A 22,585-nucleotide genomic window follows, 5' to 3' on the forward strand; every position below is an offset into this window, starting at 1 on the left:
CAGAGGAGATGTAAACCATAGCGCACTTTTGGGTTTGATTTGCATTCTGGTTCTGTTTTTAAGCTCCCTATAGCCCCACAACTGCTACTGATGATGCTTAGCTGAAACTTGAAAAAACCCCACAATTTACAAAAGAGCTGCGGTGGTTATAGAGCTGTTTATTCTTTAATAATCCCATGTCTGGATTATTAAATCACCTATGCCCTGTAAATATTCTTACGTGACAAGTTGTCAACTTCAATTTCCTGTCTGTCAGAGATGTGTCAGTGTGTGTGTGTCCCTGCGGTGTCTGGGTATGTGTCTGCATCTTGTTTAGATCTGCGTCTCCAGAGACTCTGTGCCCATGCAGTTGAGCACATATTAACTCTCATTGGCCTTCCTATTACACGCCTTAAACGCAACACCATAAATCTGCATTTAGTTCCATTTTCACCTTCTTTCATGATGAGGCCCTGTGTTTTAAAGGCATTTATTCTGCTTCATATAAATAATTAATCAGGCAAGTTAATTCGCTTCTGCCTGACTTGGTCAGCTTCATTAACCGCCATGGAATTGGGAGGCTAGACGCGCTGCGCCAGTGAGGCCTGTGACCAGCGCACAATAGCTGTAAATCATTCCACTGATTTGAGGAATACAGGCAGAGATATGCACAAGTGTCACTGGCACTCATCCCCAGAGAGACAGAAGGGTGGTGTGTGTGTGGGGGGGAAACAACATGTCTGTCTGGCTTTTGTGTATCCAAATGCAGAACAGAGGACGTCAAATGTAAGCAAATACTGTAGCTGTCTTCATATTTTACACTGATTGGTATTGTCATATTTGTACATAAAGCGAAAAAAAAACAGGCAATGATACATACTGTCAGTATTTGTATGTTATTCTTTTGAGTTAATTTAAGTTATGAAAGACAACATTTCCCCCCCCCAACAACTCAATGGGGTTTATTTATATTCAGACCAGTATTTTGGTGTTAATTGAGCACCCCTGAAGGATTTGACTGTTTTCGCTTGGCCTCAGATTGGATGTTTCTCATGGAGATCCTTTGGCAGGCCTCACACAGTCGCCCTGTTTCCCATTAAAAAGCCATTCAGCCGTGGTTCTTCTGGGAGCCATGCAAGTAAATATATCCATTTCCATAGAAAGTGTTTTGTTTTGGAGGTCCAGTGTTTTCTTGGGCTCCTCTGCTCTCACTCAACTCAGGTTGGGTTCCTCTCTCTCCGATGTGCGCCGGACCCCGACCCCCCTCCCCACCGCACCATCACGTACACCCCCATAATGGAGAACACAAACAAAAACCTGTTCCCGGTTTTCTCCGGCCCAGTACGGACATGTCATCTGCAAAGGATCTGCGCCGGAAAAAAGACAAAACAAAGGAGTAGTTCATTAGTCTGTGGAAAAGCAGTCTGTGAGAGTGTGTGCGTGTGTGTTCGCCTCATTGCATGTGCTACAAGCAAACAAACAAGGACACAAGGAAGCACAAACCAACAGGGAAACCTGCAATAAAAGTGAAATTGTGTGGGAAGGATATGACAGATGTTTATAGTTTGGCCCCGAGTTGAAATGCGACCTCATTGCTGTCTGTTTTAACAGCTGTTTCACCCCGTCTCTCTCTGTCTCTTCTCTGTCCCTGTTTTCTCCCCTTTCTCTCTCTGTGTCTTCTCTCAGGTTTTTTAAGTCATGATGCAAGAATCTGGGACGGAGGCGACAAGCAACGGACCAGCCAATCAAAATGGAGGTGCGAGTGTGGAGGGCGGGTCCAGGGAAGGACGACCCAAGAGCGCCACACCGTCGATGGAGGTGACCGCTGCCGACCTCCTGCATCTCCAGCAGCACCAGGTAGACTCCCCCCCACCCCCCCACCCCCCTTTCACACCTGTCTTCACCTTTATTAATCCATGTCAACAACAGGCCCAATCCCCCTCTTAGAGTGCCCCCTTAATATTTAATACCACCTCAAAGTACATCTAGTACATAAACACATTATTATTATTATTTATGTATATTGAGGTGCTTTTTGAATATTTAAAGAAGGGGAAGTGCTCTCTCTCTGTGTGATTGTGTTTGGTTGTGTTTATCGTAGCATGCAGCATCTGCATTTCGGTAAAATATTCATCACGGTGTTCTGACATATTTTAAGTGTGTAGGTGCCACAGGATTTTGTAGACAGTTAAGAAACCGTGACCTCCCAACAGGATGACAGCGTTGTCCCCTGGCTCATTGTAAACATGCCTCACACTCACAACTAATGCCACACTCCCGCCGCGTTGACCAATGAGGTATAGGCAGAGACGCGCGGGCCGCCGACGTTCAGCCGAGCCCAAAACAATTTTTTCCGCCGTCTCCGACTTGAGGCAAACAGACAAGCTCTTTCTGTTAGTGTCAGTGTTATGTGTGGCACACGACAGCGCGTTTAAGGAAACAACATTGAAAAGATCAGTGTGTCTTCTGCTATCTCGGTCTATCCGACGGGATGACTAGGGTTTGTTGTCAGGAGAGCTGTTTGGTGATGATGCGCAGGCCGCGTGCCTCCGTCTGTTGTCACAGCACATCCATCAGCATTTGTACAGGCAGAGCAACAACGCCGCAACACGGAGCATAGGGGTGATATAACACTGAAACGTATAGAAACGAGCAATAACGCGGCGTTATCATTCATCATCTTTCAGCAGAATCATCGTGACATTGTGATTATATGATATTGTGACACTGTGAAAACCTGATTTTAACCAGCTAATTCATTCATATCTCATTTTTGACAACATGAGTTATGAACAATGTGTCATCATGATCCAAAAAAAAAGACTGCTATTTATTTATACACCACTTACATAGACATATAACCTCCTAACTCATTAATATTAGACATATTTTCAAATGATTGACCCCTGTTGTATCATTTGTGTGTATTTGTAGATGTGGGAAAGGGGCAAACATACGAGCCATGTGATGTATTATATGTCATCAGTGTAGAAGTACATGGTGTGTGCTTTGGAACAAGTTGCAGTACTTTATCTAATTTTTCAGGGTATTAAGTGGGACAGTATTTGGGAAAAAACCATGAAAAAGTGTTGGCGTATCATGAAGCAGAAAGGGTGTGTCAGTCAGTGTGCATCCTGCTCCTCAGTCTCAGTGTTAGGCTTTTAGGCCTCTCCAGATTTACTCTTTATCCCTACTCCCCCAGCTCCAGACCCCAGTCTCAGACCCCACCTCCCACCCATTTTTCCAGCTCAAAATGAGCATGTCGTCAGTGAGAAAATCACAGCCATACTGAATTCATTACTGCAGTAGTCACACAAAACCATGGATAAAATTTCAATAACTGCAGGCCACAGTTGAGTAAACAGTTGCACTGAAACTTAATTCCTGTTGACTTTTCCTTCATTCTTTGCCAGGGGCACATTCTGATTCGCTCTGCAAAGACAACAGGGTTACAACTTTGATGAATGTGAGGCAGGGGAGAGGGAGAGAGAGAGAATGAAAGAGAACGAGAAAGAGAAAAAAGTGTCATGGATGTGCACTTGACACCATGAAGGGATGGAAATAAAGCCTCCCTCGCTAGAATAGATCCAGTCGTCCAACCATGGGTCCCCCGTTTTCTAGTCATCCAGAAAGAAGTATTACTCTCCAGGATCTGCCCTGGCATTTGAAGGAAGGGGGGGAAAAAAGAGCAAAACTCTCTCTTTTCTTTTCCCGAATCAGTGTATTACAGCTCGCATTTTCTGCCCTTTGCTTTCCACAATGGTAAATACCCGGCACTTTTCCTGCTTTACGCCTTTTGAACAAATCCAGTGGTTAATTTCTGTGGCCTGCGGTTAGAGTTGAAAAGAGGAAGGCGTATTAATTGTTGTGTGTGATAAATGGCGCATGGCTGGGGACGGAGGACGAGATGTCTCACTCTCAGCTCCTGACACTGGGCTTTGATAGGCTACTTACCAGGGTAGTGTTACTGGGAAGGCAGACAGGCACTCTTTTTTTTATTTTCCCATTAGACTAACCCGGGATTTTCACTCATGCACCATGAACCATGTTAATTGTCCCCAGGGCATTACGATCTCCGCTCAATTACTTGATAACTTTTTACTTTTGTGGCATTTCACAGTCTTTTCTTTTAAGTTTTATTTGCGGTTTGCGCTAATACACGGCTAACTGACACACTGAAGCTTTCTGTTCCTTTTTCTTTTTTCCCTTTTTTTTTTGTATTCTTTGTTCTTCACAACACATCCAAGATGCTATTACCCCCTTTAGAGGTGATGCGAAAATCAATCGAAAATCTTTCTCAGACTTAAAGTGCAAATGTCTTGAGAGTCCCCCTGAGTGAGCAGGAACAACAAACCTGGCAGTGGCATATCATTTATTCTTATTAGGGGACATAACTATGAAAGACAGTCCTCATTAATAAAGATGGGGGATGAAATAATTGTAATCTGTTTGATCATCTTGATTCTGACAGGGGAATTCATCTTGTAGACTAGTCAGATTTGGGGGAAGTGGACCATAAGCTTGATTTAAGCATCTTTATTAGTAAGTCAAATACTGTTTGTTAAGAAGTGAGGAGGTGGAGAAAAAGAAAAAAAAAAGAAGCTTCCTTTTCTTTCGAAGATTCTGTGGAAATGCAGCAGACTTCACTTTTTGAGGAACTAAAGGTGTTGTCTTGTGTTGTAATGGTTAAACGGTCGGGTGTGCTATCATTTCTTTTTTCTTTTTTTTTCTCTCACTGTGCCTCTCTCTTTTTTCACATAGTTTCAGTTTGTTTGCAGCTGCTCGTGTATAATATATGAGCATCTTTACACTTTTATTTTTCCATAACACAGACTGTATGGGCCCCCCCCCCCCGAATCTGAATATGTTTATTGTGTCTGTGCTATTTGTTTGCATTGCAGAAGCTGTGGTTTTAACGCCGTCCTCATGAGGAAGTGAAGATACAATAGGAGATAAAATAAAACAAAAACAATAGTATGAAAGACTCATGCTTGTGCAATAACCTGTTTTGTGATTTCTGATTTAAATGTTTTTTTTTCTTTTGTCGCAACAGGAAGTTGTGTTGTGTCGAGGCCTGCATCTACAGCTGTGGTAGTCAAGTAAACAAGCCCATAACCGTAAGGGTGTTTGGGAGTTTGTGTCAGATTTTGGGGCCTGCCGTCTTTCAGGACCTCACATATATTTCCTGTGATGTGCGGTCAGTTCCTGTAATGTATTTATAACATCTCGCATGTTTTAACCGTGTGGATCAACTGATACAACTGTAGACCATTAAATATTAATATCCTGTCTTTTAGAAGAGCCTTTTAAATCAAGTTAGAGCTATTTCTAAAGTATCAGCTTGTCTCTTCCTCACAGCGATACTGTACAAGCATACCCCCAACAATATCATAAAAGAAGAAATAAGGCTGGGGATGAATAATTGCTTTTCTTTTATTGCACGCATATCCACGCGGCTTGCTTTGTCAAACAAAGCGTTGTTGCATATCTTAAGATAAGCCCGGCCAATTATGAGATTTTTTCTTCTTTTTCTTCTTCCTCCCTGCGTGGCTGAAGTGTCCATAATGTTGCGTGTATACAGAGAGGAGAGAGTGACACGCATAACAGTGGCCACAGAAAGAGCTGAGCAGGCACAGGTTTCCTGTTTGCATAATGCAAGGCTTACACGGTCCCTTGTGGATGCTTGAGAAGGTGGAAATGCACGTCTTAGCCACTGTCACCGAGCTCTGTCCTGCCAAGCTTCAGGGGGAAGTGCTAGATGATAAGCCTTGCTATTGCAGTACACTCAGAGAGGTACACACACACGCAAGCGCACACACAGATGCATATTACACATACAAACACGCTCAGATAGAATAGAGGTCCGCAGGCTAGACCTGGCTGTGTAGGGCCCGCTGGTTTTTGGCGTCCAGTTGGCATCACGGGCTAATGATCAGACGGAGAGAGTTAACAACATCAGTTCAGATATGAGGCCAGAGAGGCATTCGCTGCCTCAGATCTCACAAATCGCATGTACTCTGCTGCAGAGCTGAGGGGAAGAGGGAGAGAGTGGTAATGCCTGGATTGAAATACATACCCTGTGATGGCGTTTCACAAGAAGCAGCCTTATCGACGCACTTTTGATTTAAATATTCCTGCTGGTATCTTCTGTATTTGCTTTACTGCAGAATTCTATATCTGTGCATTGCAGCGCTGAATATTTGACATGTGTGATTAAGGCTTCTTTGCTCTGGGTGCTTTCTGACCAATAGCTGCGTTGCATTATCCTACTGAATGTGTGCTTCCTTTCTGAGACTCCTCATCTCTGAATCCTTTACCCCATACAGCACATGTACATGCAAAAACCACAAGTTTGTATCCACAGAGCGGATCACTCTCAAAGGATGTGTGTTTCCCCACGGTGATGCTGTGTGCATCCTCTTCCATCTCTAGGAGCTCTCAAGTATCTTTATGTATACTGTTCATATTGTCACAGGAGGCCAAGCACAGGCTCCAACTTATTGGAAAATCTGGCGGAGACAGACAGTGTTATGACACTGCATATTGCCCTAAATTGCTTTATTGGTAAAATGATAGTGCTCGTCCAATTTGAATAATTTTATGGAATCCCTCACAGAACAGTTTAATTATGTTATCACACAACTGGCAACATCTGTCTTTATACCACAGCACATGACAGTTTTATTACAGGCTGAATTTCTTTGCTGGTTCTGGCAATTGATGTGTGATCTGATTAATAATCACACAGATGGAGGTGAAAATTGGAACAGTGATGTGCCGCTATGTTGAAAAAAAAAGGGGGAAATAATTATGAAAGGGGGATAAAAAAACACAGCTTGTGTCTTTGAAAACATCAAGACTATTTTTGCTCAGGGTTAAGCTGCTCTCACTCGAATTGTATTCTTTATTTAACACAGTTGCATGCATCCTTTTGTTTTTATTATCAGAAGAAAAAATCTGTTTAGTCTAGGTGCAACTTTTCAAATCCGTTCGTCACCTAGGTTTTGTTAGTCAGGTTTTTTGGGAGGTAAACCACCCAGCACCTCTCCTTTGTCTTATGGATGCCTTCCAAGACAGCTAAACTATGAACTCATCCATTTTGTTGAGTCTACCTCCAGCCGCCGCTCTCCCGACTGGGAAGAGATGAGGCGCAGGTTGCATGTGTGCCGAAGCCAGAGTTTAAAATAGTTGACTGTTGCTCGGGCCCACTTCCTTTTTTTTTTTTTTTACACACCCTGCTTATGTGGGCGACAGGAGGGGATCCCAGGAGTTGTTTGACATTGTGGTAATCAGAATGGACACACACGGGAACACACACATGCACATTCACGCTCACTCAATCATCTCTCATTGTATCTCCTGTCTCTTCCCAGCACAAAAGAAGAGAAACAGAAAGTGTGCGTTTCAGGGATGGGATTATTACAGGCGTTGTACGGTAACGTGATGGTTGCTGCTGTTGGGAATTAAAATCTTTCTTTATTTACTTTATATACATAAGATCAAATGGGTTTGATGGAGCTATTGTCAGTAGTTAAATTTCCGTAAAGATTTAATTTACACTCTTTATGACCACACCAAATCAGATATGGACTTTGGTTGATTAGGTAAGACAGTGTAATTATAAAAATAAAAAAAATAATATTAATCAAACATATTATGCTCATTTCCAGCTTTATATATATATATATATATATATATATATATATATATATATATATATATTTTTTTTTTTTTTTTTTTACTCCACTAGAGTATTTTTCCTGATACACAGTTCAAATAACTCTTATTTATCATATACTGGCCCTTTAAACAGCCCCCTCAGTTCAGCTTCTGTCTCTTAACAGTCAGTTTAAGCTCCTGTCCCTTTAAGACCCCCAGTGTGTTCTAATTGGCCAGCTTTCAAGAAGCTTGCAGAGTGGCGGCATGTATCAGTTGTGTTAAGTTACTGCTGATAAAAACCCCAACATTTCCTGCTTCACTACTTCAATTTATACGCTTTATAATGACTAAATAAAAAGACTTTTATTGTGAAGAATTTACAGGAAGTTAAACATGTCCTTCACTGAATTGGCGGAGCTTGGCTAGTGGCGCTAAAAAAATGGTCAAAACAACATGTGGAGTTATTTGGAGCTCTTTGTTTAGTACAAGCAGAAACAGCCACAGTAATAATGATTTGATTTTGACATTTGATGAAGCGCTGCACATGACCAGCACACCTCCATCAGGTTAACTACTTATTTTACTTTGCCCTGCTGTGTAATGGAAAAACACTTCCAATTCCCTGATTGAGTCATGGCTTGGCGTGACTACCCCAAAAACAATGGAAAAATGCTATAATGTTAGCAGAGTAGAGTCCTATCAACTGGTGCCGTATGCATGGAGCTGATGATCTTACAAAGAAATGCGTCATGAGACGAGGTCAGCTGTGGGTGAAATATTGAAAACTGAGCATTCAGACCAGCCAGCGTTTTTTGCTCACAGGGATTACTCCTACATACATTTACCTCATCATTTGACACATTGGCCTTTTTAACATGAACATCTGACAATTATCTATTTGGCTCAAAATAAGGAAAAGCATAATAGGTCTCCTTTAAGGATTTAAAGGTGCAGTGTGTAGAATTTAGTGGCATCTAGCTGAAATGGAATATAATATTCATAAGTATGTTTTAATTAGTGTATAAAAATTGTGTTTTCATTAACTCAGAATGAGCCCTTTGTACACAGATGCTGCCATGTTGAACTGCCATGTTTCTACAGTAGCCCAGAATGTACAAACAGAACAGTGGCTCTATAGAGGGCCTCCCGCATGTTTCGAGAGTTTAATGGCCACTGTAGGTTCTCCTGTGTGCTTGGAAGGTGGTGGTCTGCAACCTTACCTCTAAATGTTACTAAATCTTACACACTGGCCCTTTATGACCACAACTAAGCAGATAAATCTGGAAACTCAGGTCATATGAATTCCCTGTTGTTGGTAGTCTAAGAGTTGTTTGTAAAGATTTACGTCAATACAGAAACGTCAAACCAATAAAAGAAACTCTTAAATACTTTCCTCCTTTTTTGGTCGCAAACAAAAAACTACTTTGCATTACAGCCAACATCTAGTTGTGCTTCAGTGCAGCCAGTTCATTGAGTTTGTTGTCTTTGAATTATCTCTGTCTGAACAAACATTTTATCATAGCTCATAAATGTTACTTATTAACTCAAACCTAACATAATTCCTGCACTGCTGCATTCAAACTGTCATGTTACAGTTTTATGCTGCAAAGTCTTTGACAACATTAGATACAAGTAAATAACACCTGTAGGTCCAGATTTCTGATCCTTTGGCCAATCCGTAACGAGCTTTCATAAGGGTTCAGAGCACATATTTCCATGGCGTTATCCCAGGACAGCTAAGCCTAAGGCTGTTTGTAAAAAAAAAAAAAAAAAAAAATCAAGCATATGGGCACAGTGTGAAAAAAAAACGTGCTCACTCACTGCTGAGCCTGTCCACTCACTGAACCATCAATCCCAAATGCTCCAACTAAACAAACAAACCTCTTAAAGCTCCAGCATCACACCACTGAGCAGATTCTAGATATAATATATTCACTCAAAAATATTTGAAATACATGTGGTGGTTCTGACTACTGACCAACTGCTTTTTAACCAGGTTTTTAGAATAATTAAACTGTTGCAGTGGATATAACATTCACCTGATTTCCTGTCTTAACCTGGTTTAATGTGTGTGTCTGTGTGTGTGTAATAGTACATCCTCTGTTCTATAAAGCTTCATATAGCGTATATCCCTCTAGAGAATGTGTGCACGAGGAAGCCTCTCAAGGACGTGCGTACAAATGCCTCCCATGTGAATGATGCGAATGTATGCTGGTATCATTAGGAAGAGTGAAGTGGCTCTCATTGTGTGGCGCCCGGATGGTCTTTGATGACCATGGTTTGTGCTGAAGTGGGCAACTCTAAACTTTGAGCAGGTGTCTCAAGCAGCTGGCTGGAGGCAGACAGAGGGAAACATGTCTGCGTCAGTTCAGTATTAAATAGCTCAGAGAGAGGCCTCGACTAGCCGGAGGACTAATGCATCCTCAATGTTTTATTTAAAGTAGTGCCAACAACTGTGCTCCTGAACGCTCCACATCAAGACTCCACGCACAAATCCTCACTTATGCACACACAGGCACACAGAGAGTAATTTTGTGCTGTTTAGCTGAACAACTTGTGTGTTTAGCGTTGTAAATAAGTAACCGTTTTAACAGGGCCTCAGGAGACAGTTGTTGGGAAAGTACACGCTCAGACATGACTGGCTTTAATAGCCATTGTCAAAACACTGTTTCAACAAAATCCTTTCTTCACCCGATCGGAATGTTTACATTTGGTTGAATAATAATGCCATTTTAGGAAAGAAGCTATTCTTTAAAGGATAGCCTATTTGACCCAATTTATTAGGGGTAGACTTAAGGATGCACAATTCCTCTTGGGAAAACATTCAAGCGCAGGGCCTATTCATTTTTAATGAGAACACTACTTTAAAAACTTCATAGAATTAATATGTATCAGTGAAGTCTTTCCTGTGCAGAAAACTTCAGGGTAATTAATATTCATAGGCTGTGCTTGTTAACACCCCCAATGCTAGTGCAATGTAGATCCAATTAACATAGAATGGACCCTAAGGATTTGGGCAGATAAGGGTTAAATGAGCTATTGAAATTGAAACCGGGACCGTCTCCTCTTAAAACACTTATTTGTTTCAATAAGCCCTCATCCTGGTTGCAGATTAAGGCATCTTTTGGGTGCACATGTGAGGAACGACAAAGGTAGAAATGCCTGACTCTGTTGATGTGTGTGTGTTGTGTGTGCGCATGCGTGTGTGTGTTTGGGTAAAGGTGTGTGCATGTGCATTTATGACTCACGCAAGCATGTGCACTTGCTTGTATACATGTATGCATAGAGGGCGTCACCTACACAGCCAGGCTAATGTGAAAATCCTGTAGCGAGCCTGGCTTTTATATCTTATTCATAATGTCTTGGCACAATGTGGGTAATAGACATCAGTGTTCATCCTCAGCATCAGCCTGCAAGCTCTGGCCAGGCAGGCTGGGTGACAGAGAAGGGGGAAGAGAGTGCTGTGGTTCTGAGGGGAGCCAGGTGATGGTAGCAAAATGCCTGTTTGCCACCTGCTGTCATTTGTTAGCATACAGCCTGCAGATATTGCTCCTTAGAGCAACCTGAGACACGTCTGACCGCTCTGTCTCAATTCGAAAATGACTTAAATTTAAAGACTAGATTTAAACAGGTGATATGAATGATAGGGTGAAACAGGGATGAGAGGCGGCTTGAAAAGACAAGAGAGCAGAGAGATCTGTTTTTACCGACCGATCCTAGTCCTGCTGTATTTTCATTTATGTTATTGTGATTAAAACCATGTCAGGGAAAATGAAAAGCAGTATTAACACCAGTGTGTTTATGTAGAGGAAAAGAAACAAACAATAATCTGCCTGGAACAAATGAAACTGAGCTTTAAGATTTGTAGTGTAACTTTAAATAAACTGACAGAGGGACCTACAGCAATTCTCGACGTGGGTGGTCAATAAAGTATTATTTCCTGCTGTCAAAAGGAATGATATTCACTTAAAACATCTAGATACAGTATAAAACTATACAGTATATTTAACTTCATGATTCTGTACAGTTTTGCTATATTGAGCTGGAAATGAGCCATATATGTAAAATACATCATGGGCTTTGACAGATCTTTTGCTTGTTTGGCTTCCCTTGGCCCTTCTGAACTGTATTGTAAAGCAACCTATGAGATATGCACCTTTTGTTGAGATGTCATTGGCAACAATTGGATCAGACAAATATTATAGGACACTACAAAATCATTTACTACTGACGTAAAGCTAGTGCGACAGTGTTAAAATAGTGTTAGAATTTCAGCTATGTGTAAAACAAACACAAGTGTACAGTGTAGGTCCATTTTTCCTATGACACAGAAGAAAAAAAGAGACAGCTCTGTTTTTGGCACATGAGGTGGAATATGATAAATGACCGATGACGACGATCAAATGAGCCTTCATTGAAGTAAATATGCACGGACAGCTACACCATGTATAGGTCTCTTAGAGTAAATTTGATTGTTTGACATGTATTCACCCATCAAAGTATGTATCAGTGATTAATAACACCCCTCCCCCCCTCCACCCCCACCCCCCACGTTCAGCAGTGACATGGCCTCTATTTGAGAGAAAAATGGCACAGGTCGGTATTCACTGGTGAATAGCTGTATACCATTTAGAGAATGATATGCCATGATGGGATGTCTCGTCATAAATAATAGTGATGGCACCTCCCGCATCCTGTGAATGACATGTGCCATAAATACTTAGCCAGGCCAGAGACAATGGGTCATATAAATCCTCCTGCAACCTTTTTTTTTCTCTCTCCTCTGTACAAAGATATATATATATTATTTAAATGGACAATAAAAACAAATGTTTTTCCCCTCCTCAGCTGGCGGCAGAGAGACCTCCGGAGCAGGACAATGTGTGCTGCTCCCTCGCTGTGGTCTCTGATGCGCTGTTGTTATTTGCTTGTTTACAATCTTTGACATGATGTAATGGGATGGCTGTGAAAGTACTAGCCGGCAAATGGCACAGAAAATAAGACAGTCCTTTATGTCTACCCCCTCCTCTCTTCTCCTTTTCTCCCCCTCTTTTTCTTGTGTTTTTTTCACCGTGCAAATGGGGGAATATGTTCTGCATTTGACTGAAGGAACATGAGCCTTGAATATAAGTAACTGTTTTTTGCATTAGGTACTCCCTGGAGGTAGGGGGGAAAATATCATGTCCCTGCGTGAAATGTGAATGTGAAATCTAGCAGAAAGAAATATTTATGACCATTTTCTGCTTGATTAGAGCTGGATGACATGCCTTAGGAGACAGTGAGTGGACAAAAGGCAGCAGTGCTGCTTCTGGGCAGATGTTAGAGAAAGAGTTGTTTAGGGAGGAGGGCATTCAGGCCGGGGGTTGTGCGTATATGTATGTATGTGGGTGGGATGAGGTTGGTTGGCGGGGGGTGGGGGGGTGGGGGGGGGGGTGGGTTTGAAGCATGGAAGGGGGAAAATGAGTAAGTCCAACAAGAGTGTACTGGGAGGCTGATGGAGAGCACACAAGATCCATCACAGACACACAAAATACGAGTAATGTCTCTCAGATGGCAGCGCTAAATTTAATGTAATATACTTTGATAGAGTGGGAAACAAAACCAAACACAAGCTCGAGTTTGGACAGTGCGGCAGCAACACGTGTTCCGATGTGTTAGTTATACATTTCACTTCTGGCAACAATTTATCAAGCGGGTTTAGGTGGACTGGGATTTAGTCCAAGATGTGGTCAACTGTTTGATGTTACTGCAGTATTAGTCAGCTATTTGACTTTGATTTCACTGCTACTGTCCAATGTCAAAAAACAGACTGCCTACATACTTCATAATAATCAGTACTGAGTTATCAGTGCTTTCAGTATCAAGTGCTAACAGTGTACGCTCAGTGTATATTCATGTAGTGCTTGCAGATGGCCTGTCTGTTCTCTAGAAACAATGTAGGTGAAACTTTTGCTTGAATTGAGTTATAAATGTTATGACACCCAATTGTATAAATGATTTGCATGTCTATTATCCTAAATTAATTTGGCCACAGTAGGCTTCCTAATGCTACTGTATAAAAACTATAAAATCAGACACATTTTGCACTATTATATATATATTTAGGAAGATAATCTATGTTAGTTATTGCAAGTGTTCCTCACACATGTGACGAGTACAGCTTCAGTTATACATTTGTCTCATTAGTAAATTATCATTTTTAACTCATAACAACCACCCACTAAAGGACAGGATGGATGATTTAGCTGTAAGGCGACCCTCTCCCTAAATGCTTACTATCATATCAGTGGCAGTGCTTTTAGGAATCACTCTAAACCAAAAAAAGTTGCATATTATTCAACTTTGTAAATATTTCAAAGGTACTCAAGCTCAAAATCAATCTTTCACAACAGTATTTAAGCAGCACTGAAATTTCGGTTAACCATTATTCTACATAAAACCTGATTATGTATTTCAAAAACTAAAATTGCCACTCAGAAACTTGATAGCGTGTGAATAAATCCCTCTGTCAACTGGAAGTTAATGCGGTTTTGTCTGCACATTAGCATATTTTATACTCGCTACGTTATATTAGCATAGACTGCATATAGAGTAATGGCAGGGGCCAAAACAAGGATTATTGAAAACCTACAGGGCCTACGCATGGTTAATTTAGTTGTGTGGACGTATAACTGTATAAGACACCTAGTGTAAGCAATTTTGTATGTGTTGTCAGTAGTTGTGCATCCTACTGTGTCACTATGTGTAATTTAAGTGTGTTAGCGTGGTAATATGCCCTGTAGCAGCACATATGCTTAAGGCCAAGAGAGAGGTACATTTATCCACTGCCTGCACTTATTTCACACAACGTCCTATTACCAGTTGGCATCATATTTTTTGGTAATTAGACACATATATTCCTATGTCACGCCGGAGAGAAACATTTCTGTTATCATCAGTGTTTGCAACAGGCTTATCAGTGTTTTGATGCATCAGGACAAGTGCCAACATATGAATAATCAGTTAATTACTGTATTGATGCAATTGTCTTCCTTGTACAAGCAACCCGTCTCTGGCAACAGATTGATTGTGTTTAGATGGAGCCGGTGACAGGGGAGAAGCCACAGCTCTTAGAGCCATTTCCAATGGATCAGAGAAGTACAAAATTGAGAGTATGATTAATTTTTCAATTTCTCTCTGCGGATATCTAATAATTGTGCCCATAGATAGCCAAGGGCTCTTATTAAACATTAACATGCAAAAGAAAAGTTAGAATCAGAAAGATGGTATTTTGGATTGAATAATGTAAAATATCTGTAGGGCAACAGGGAAAGAAGCAAACTAGTCCAGGTTTATTCTTCAAATGTTTTCCACCACTGCAATGCCTACTGCTAATTACTGAGCTCTTATCTGCACACTCAACACTATATTTACTTTTCCTCATTGCTAAATGCAAATTTCTCTAACCTTTTAATAACATGTACATGTCAGTAATTTTTAGAAGGAATCATTAGAAATGTCAGTCGGACTCTGCCAGGATTGTGTTTTTAATTGGTATGTAACTCTACCGGACAGACAAGTTTTTATTTTTTAATTCAAGTTTTTGATAATTAATGTGAGAGCGTCTCCAGCATATAAATGCTTGCCTCTTTGATCTGGTAAAGGGAGTGTTGCAAGGCGCACGGTTCTTATTAAAATACACCAGCTTGTTATCGCCTCGCTTTCCAGTAGAGAGACACTTCTCCTTTAAGAAAGCCGAGCCTTAAAGGAGGTCCCACCTTCAGGTCTGTCTCCTTTTCTCTCTCTCTCTCTCTTTCTCTGTCTTTCTGTGCCCCCACCCCACCCTTCCTCTCTCTCCCTCCCCTCTTGTGCTGTCTCCATCACTTTGCTCACTTCCACATAATATCATCTTCATCTCAGATAGCTGTGGCACAGGGGAACTGCATTTGTTGATCAGATTTGGCTTGGCTGACGCCTCCTCCCCCAGAAGTATAGGGATGTGCGTGTAATGCCTGCCTGAGCCCAGCCATCGCCAGGCTGATTGAGTGATCCTGCCTGTCACAGGACAAGATAACCACATCAGTAAATACTCTCCACTCCTCAGCCCCTCACTACCCTCCACCGCTACCTGGGGCAGCGCCGCTACTCCACCACACATCCTGTGAATTCATTGCACGCTCTCTTTTTTTTGTGTGTCATGAATGTCCAAGAGCCCAAACTGAGACACATCCATTCCTCTATCAGTCCATTTTTCAATCGGATACAAACAAAAGCACATTCCACATTTAATACATAGACATATTGTACCAGCTCTCTGCTTCTCCAGAGGGAATTCAGACTCGAGTTACAGTTAGCTTTTCCTCTCAATTTGATGAGGTCTCTTGCCGGTATCGCGCAGCCAGACTCCGGTTTCACAGTGTGATCTTTTTGATATTTTTCCTAACTTCAAAAAAAAACATCACCGGCATCGAAGACGGATTGAATTAGCGATTTTGTGGTGTATTTATCTTGATCTGAGAGTAATTTGGTCGCTTTCTGTCTTAGCACTCGAGCTCAATGAAAACAATAAATGGTGTCCTTATCTTCAGGAGTGAAATCAAGATAGGCGCAAGGAGGCTGTGAGTTATTTGTGGTTGATTTGGAGGGAAAGGAGGGACAGGAAATGGACACCCTTCTCACATTACTCTCACCATACAGCGGGAGTGAGAGAGAGAGAAAGAGAGGGAAAGGTTTTTTAATCAGTAGAAAGCAGTGCTTCTAATGTAAAAGTGTCAAAGATGTGCCTTAGCCTTGCAATGAGTGAAATCTGGTCAAGTCCTGTGTTAAATTGAAAACCGGGCCACTGGGATTTGGAGGTGAGGGGGACAGGGGGACTCAGTGGTAGCAGCATCTTGGTCAATTATCACAGTCTCATGTGCTCTGCTCCACTCTTGAGGCTCTTCTCCATCTGGTGTTGCTCTACACCAGCGGTTCTCAAAGTGGGGTCCAGGGACCCCCAGGGGTCGTTGAAGTGGTTCCAGGGGGGTCCCTGGCAAAAAAGAGGAATAATTTACTTCCACTATAATTCCATCTTTAAGTAACACTAAGTTAGACTGTATAAATATTTAGGTCATGGGTTTTATACACATTGTGTAATAAAACATCTTAAACCGAAAATCTTACCAGATGGGGGTCCGTGGTCTAATTTGTGTCAGTTTATGGGTCCTCGATGTGAAAGGTTTAAGAACCACAGCGCTACAGGACCAGGAACATAAGGAAAATATAACAAAACCAATGTGAGGAAAATGGTTCTGAAATGGTTCCTTTTTTTTACCATTGAAGTTAAGTGATGATTCTTCCTTAAATTGAGCATTTTGGCCTCGGCCGTATTTTCTTTGGATCACGACTGCAGGTAATTCCAAGTCTTTACTGGCTGCATAACTCATGAATGAAAAAAAAAAAACTGCCATGTGCGCCTCTGTACCTCACCAATGCCCTGCCTGTAGGAGCATCAAGCTTTTAAACACACGCCACAGCTGCATGTCCTGGCATATCCCAGCAACCTCTCTGGCTGGAGAGAAAAGGATCACTTCCTGGCAGGTGCGATGTGGGGAGCCACAGCTCTTGCCTTTTTTCGCTGACTCGCCACCAAATGAAAAAAAAAAAAAAAAAGTAAACCAGAAGAGGGGGAAAAAAAATAAAAGTTACCCACCACTCTATTTATGTGTATGTGTGCATGTGTGCAGTCTATTTTAACCACCTGAGCTGGAGCCAGGAAGCCAGCGCTCGCCCCATATTTTAACCAGATGTTGAGGAGGGGAAAAAGAAAAGCCTCACAAGAGTCTCGCAATCAAAATAATTATCTTTATGGGTGGATGTTTACAAAGTGTTAATTTGATATTCTGCAGGCGGACTAACTGAGTCTGCTTTTATGTGTTAAACATGATAAATGCTTCTGTCTATTAAAAGACCCACACCTTTTTCGCTTTACACAGGAGCGATTCAGTTTATAAATGTCTTTACAGCTTTCTTCAAAAGAGGGGAAAGAAAATCTACAGTCAGCAATGATCCTCCCGCTCACTATCTCGACCCCCCCATCTACCACTATGAATCATAACAGACAGGACAGACAGGAGTGGATGCAGACTCTTTGATAGACAGTCAAAGAAACACCAGCAGTGATTTGTAGCCACAGGGCAACAGTTCTGCTGTAACCTATCCTCTTTGCCAAGCACTCGTACCTATAGGCATAGGTACTAAGCGTACCTATGCCTATGAAGGCATAGGTACGCTTAGTTGAGCATATTTTCATCAAAATTCATATTCCATCAGATCAAATTGCGATTTGTAATTCGATTCTGTATTTTTTTTATTTATAACCTGATTGGCCAAGTACAAATTGAAATTTACAGTATGTAGGCTGACATCTAATAGAATTCCCTCATTTGGCTTCAGGGAGAGTTTGTTTTTGGAGCACATTAGCGTCGGCACATCGTAGTTTTTTACGGACATTTTCTCTCAGGAATCGATGTTTAATTTGAATAATCGCACAAAAAAAAAAAAAAGAAGTGTGTTAGTTTGGTTCGCGGGGACATTGGTGTCCCACATGAATAAAGGAGTAAATGAGGGGAAGAAAAACAGGTAATTATGCTGAACCAGTAAATGAATGACCCACTGACCCCCAGTCCTAATTGATTTTGTAGAGGCGAAATCGTTTTTCATCATCCATTCTGATGTGTTTTTTTTTTTTTTTTTGTCTTTTAGCTTGTGTATGATGTGATTAATTGGTCGTGTGAATAAAGATTCAAATACTAGAAGCTCGCCTCAAACAGGCAGGGAGAAAAATCTGTGTCTCTTCCATTTACCAGTAAGGCAATTATACTTGGCAGCTTGTACTTTTGTGGAATGATGTCATATCCTGGAAGAGGAGCAAAGACTTCACCTCCCACCAGAGTCGTTATGTCTGCAAAGTTATTTTGCTTTATTTACTGTTTAAAAATCACACATCCATAACATTAACATACTGTGGCTGTTTGGTGGAATGGTTTTTAGGCTTGTAAATACACAAATTATGCAAATTGAGGGGGAAAGTCCGCAGCAGCTGTGTGTATATTTCAGAAATAGCGCCGATTTGAGAGCGCTAGCCCCCCCCCCACCCCCGGGGTCAGGCCGTCAACCTTACGAAGCTGTGCAAAATATGTGGCGGTCAGCGAGTGTATGCCAAGTTACAGCGCGACGATATGTGTGCGAGCGCATAGTCTGGGTGATGACATGTGCTACTTTGCATGTAAATTCTTTAGTGATTCACCTCCAAGTGAACCCACTGAGAGCGATTCTGGTGCTGGCTTAAAGACAGAGGTGTGTTTTTATGACTAGGTGAGGCACGTCCTCTCCCAAGGCCCTCAAGCACTGTATCCCTCTACCCTCCCCTTTAATCACTGTATCAACCGCTCTCATAAACTCCATGAGCTGTGTATTACTGTGTGTGTGCGTGTTTGTGTGTTTGAAATTGTGTGTGTATGCGTCCGTGAGCATGTGCCCTTCCTTGTTTCCCCATTTTTAAACTTAATCAGCAAAAATAAAAGCCGTTGTAAGCTAGCTCATATTAAAGAGGTGATTATTGGTAATAAATACTTTTTATACATACTTATTACAGAGGCAGTTTTCTTCTTGCGCTTAATGAGAGTAATTTGATTTGCTTGAGAGATTACAGTTTCCTAGAATTAATGCGGCAATCCCCATTCCAAGATAGAGTGAGATCTAAGATTCTTCACAGGTCGTGTGCTGCTAGATGCACCCCTCTCACATAGCAGCTAATGGAGTTGAACAGCAGTCTGTCATTCCCCTCCCGCCCACCACCCCAGCAGCTCTATAGCCCACATGCCCTTGGTTCCTGCAGTGCTTGTTGTTTAGGCTACTTCTGCCACCTGCGTTTTACTTTGGGTTTAACTCTTATTCACTAAGCAGCTCTGTGTGGAAAAAAACAGGGGGGGAGGATGATGATTTATTGTATATATGCAGTGTTCAGTCATCAATGAAAATTCAACATCTGGACAAGTTATTCACCTAATTGTGCTAATTCAACTGGTGCTTGAATCACATTAGTATCTGTTTGTTTTTTGAATTTTTAACCGTACTTTTTCTCCCGTCCATTCCCCTCAGTTGGCCGTTGTTTGATATTTCCATCACATGTTTATGTAAGCCCCTTAGAGCTTAGTGCGTAACTTAATTTGAGTTGTGATCATCTTCTCCTGCGACATTTATTGAAGCCTGCAGCCTGCAGGTCTCAGCTGCCTAAAGCTGAAGGTGGCTCAGGCAGATTGAGGGCAGCCAATTCTGTCACTTTGCACTCCGCATGTTAATTAAGCTTGAGGTGGTTTGGGGGGGGAAAGTGCTTACACTCAAAGGACATTTTTTTTCATGACTTGTTAGTCCATAAACACTCCAGATATTTAAAAAAGCCTCAAATGAAAGAGGGTTTGCAAATCAGGATTGTGGACTGTGAATGCGTTTAGTCAAGGTAACCTCAAGTTTCAGACAGGCTGTGTACTTCTGATGCCCACAGATTTTATCTTTAGTGAAAGAGAGACTGTACATAAACAGCTGGAGACCAGTTGTTGCCTTTATACAGTAGGTACAGGAAACTCAAAAAAAGATGGTGTTAACGGTGTTAGCTGCCTTGCCATCAGTTTCTTGCTCTTCCTTAAACTTTATGACATTCATTTCCTGGTTGAAATGGTCAGTTCTTAACCGCTGTCAATATTTCATAGAGAGGCATGGAGTGCTGCTCTCCACTGAGCTACAACATTACTGCGTGATATTCAGGTTCATTAATCAGCTAGTTTATTTAAGAGAAACATGACTAGCCAAGGATTTAACGCAGAAAATGTTATTTCCATTGTTGGTGTTTTATCAGCGGCAGGTGAGTTTATCCAACTGAATCGTGAATTTGCTGCAGCTTTGATTAGAGGTATAACATTAAACCATGTTTAACCTGATCACACAATCTGCGTACAAATTACACAACTTTACACGTTTAAATTGCGCGCAAAGGACGCCAAAGTCCATTTTTAACCTTTTCGTATGGGCACAAAAAAGATCATAGTTTGGGTTAAAACAGTAAAATGTAGTCAAAATGCTTCAATGTGACACTAAAAATCTCTGCTTGTATGACATGATGTATAGATAAGAATGTACAGTTAAGATGCCCGAAATGACTCTAAAATAGGCGGTTAAGATGCCCAATGTGGTGCTAAAAATGCGATTAATGCGATGATGTTGGCCTCGATCAGTGGTCTCTTGCTACTTTTGCAACTTTCTGCCAACAAATTATCTAGCCATCAACCTAGCCCAAAGCCAAAAATCACCTTATAAAAGAAAATAAAGTGGTATTATATTGAAGTCACCTCCCTACGAAGTGTATATTCAAATTATTTGCATTCAGATTGAAGAGACCGGGATGGTTTTTTTAGACTTAACTGCTTCTCTGAGCCCTTTATACACCCCAACACTGCAGAATAAAAGCCTCAGTATGCTGTTAACTGGGTTCTTGTGTTGACCTGTTTCAGCGCACATCAAGTAAAGCAGGTGTTATTTCTTAGGTGTTTCTATGCTACCGTCAACCGTCAAGCACAAAGTAAACAAACTTTCCATTTGGTCACATGTTGGGATTGGATGTTGGGTAGATGCTCTGCTGGATTGTCAGTTGAAGTGGTTGAGCTTCATCTCGCTCAAGTGTACAGTTTACGCCTGCGGGATACTTGTGGTTCACTCTTCATCAAAGGAGCCTTGGCCAGGTGGTTTTGTTTTGTTGCATCTTCTTGATTACATTTGCATGCAGTAAAAAATATTCTGGCCGTCAGACAAGCAGCTACTTAACGTTTAATGCTGACCATATTTTTTTAAATGTCTATAAAAATGTGGCCCCAAAAAAACAGATATCTGAGCTGTCTATTTGCATAAAGAGTGAGGGGTCTTCATAGTCTGTGGATCTTCTTTCTTCTGTATCAATTAAAAAAATGATTGAGACAAAGCTGGTTTAGAGCAACCAAAAAGTTAGGCCCACCATCTGTAACATCATCTGCCTGTGAGACTATAATACATTACAGTCCAGTGTGATGGGTGATGTGTCTAGACCCTGCTGGAGATTACTCCTCTTTATGGCCGGAGCAATCTGATTTTTTTTTTCTCCTTTTCTCTTCCCTTCCTTTATTCCTGGCGGCATAGGATCATATTACCCATCTTGGAATGACTTCAACAGAGACACTGCTATTCCCAGGGAGCTGTCTCTCCCCGCTGCAACTCAATCCATAGCCAATTGGACTGGCCTGTGATTTATAGAAAATCCTCTGCTTCGGAGGAACTCTCGCTCCTCGCACACACACACTGGGAATTCTCCCTCAGCAGCCCCTCAGCAGCTCATGATGTGTTAGGTCTCAGGTCAGAACAGTTCAAGGCACTGAGCATCAGTGAGAAAAGATGTACAGTGGAAAAACCACAGAAAGCTTTACCATATCATAAAAAAGCTTTAATATGGTTGTTTTTAATGCAGGATACCTAAATGGAGCCTAAAAGCTGGATGTCAACAGTATGCTTTAAAGGTCCCATATTTTACACTTTTCCTGTATTTTATTTGCTATCGATAAAATATTTTTTTTGTAGTTTTAATTCCCAAAAAACACCACCTATATAGTTTTACCTCTCTTAATCTTCTCTCTGGAGCTCTACCAAGAACAGGTTGTTTTGTGTCTGCTCAATGCTGCTGTCTTCTGATTGGCTGACCACAGGTAACAGATTGTAGCCTAGCCTGTAGCTAGGTAAAACCAAAGCTCTGGGATGCCCACCGCTGAAGATAATGTGTTATCCAACCTTAAGAAGGATGTGCAATGACAAATTTGCTTCCTGACATCAAACAACTGTGCAGTGTTTTCGCTATGACTGTCTTTCTTCTGCATATGCGTGTGAGAGCCACGCCTTCAGGTGAAACACA

At 41.5% G+C, this 22,585-nt stretch overlaps 1 protein-coding gene across 3 annotated transcripts in view; it reads left to right on the forward strand.

The window, feature by feature from the left end:
* Window positions 1-22,585, forward strand: part of foxp1b (forkhead box P1b) — a 157,740-nt gene that overhangs the window by 76,035 nt on the left and 59,120 nt on the right. For all 3 annotated transcript variants that reach the window (XM_062416034.1, XM_062416035.1, XM_062416036.1), the window contains exon 6: window positions 1,666-1,836. In XM_062416034.1, coding sequence (XP_062272018.1) covers window positions 1,678-1,836 — 159 coding nt within the window. In that variant the 5' untranslated portion in view covers window positions 1,666-1,677. The remainder of the gene's footprint in view (window positions 1-1,665; window positions 1,837-22,585) is intronic.

This window comes from Scomber scombrus, chromosome 3 (assembly GCF_963691925.1).
Source record: "Scomber scombrus chromosome 3, fScoSco1.1, whole genome shotgun sequence".
Lineage (NCBI taxonomy): Eukaryota > Metazoa > Chordata > Actinopteri > Scombriformes > Scombridae > Scomber > Scomber scombrus.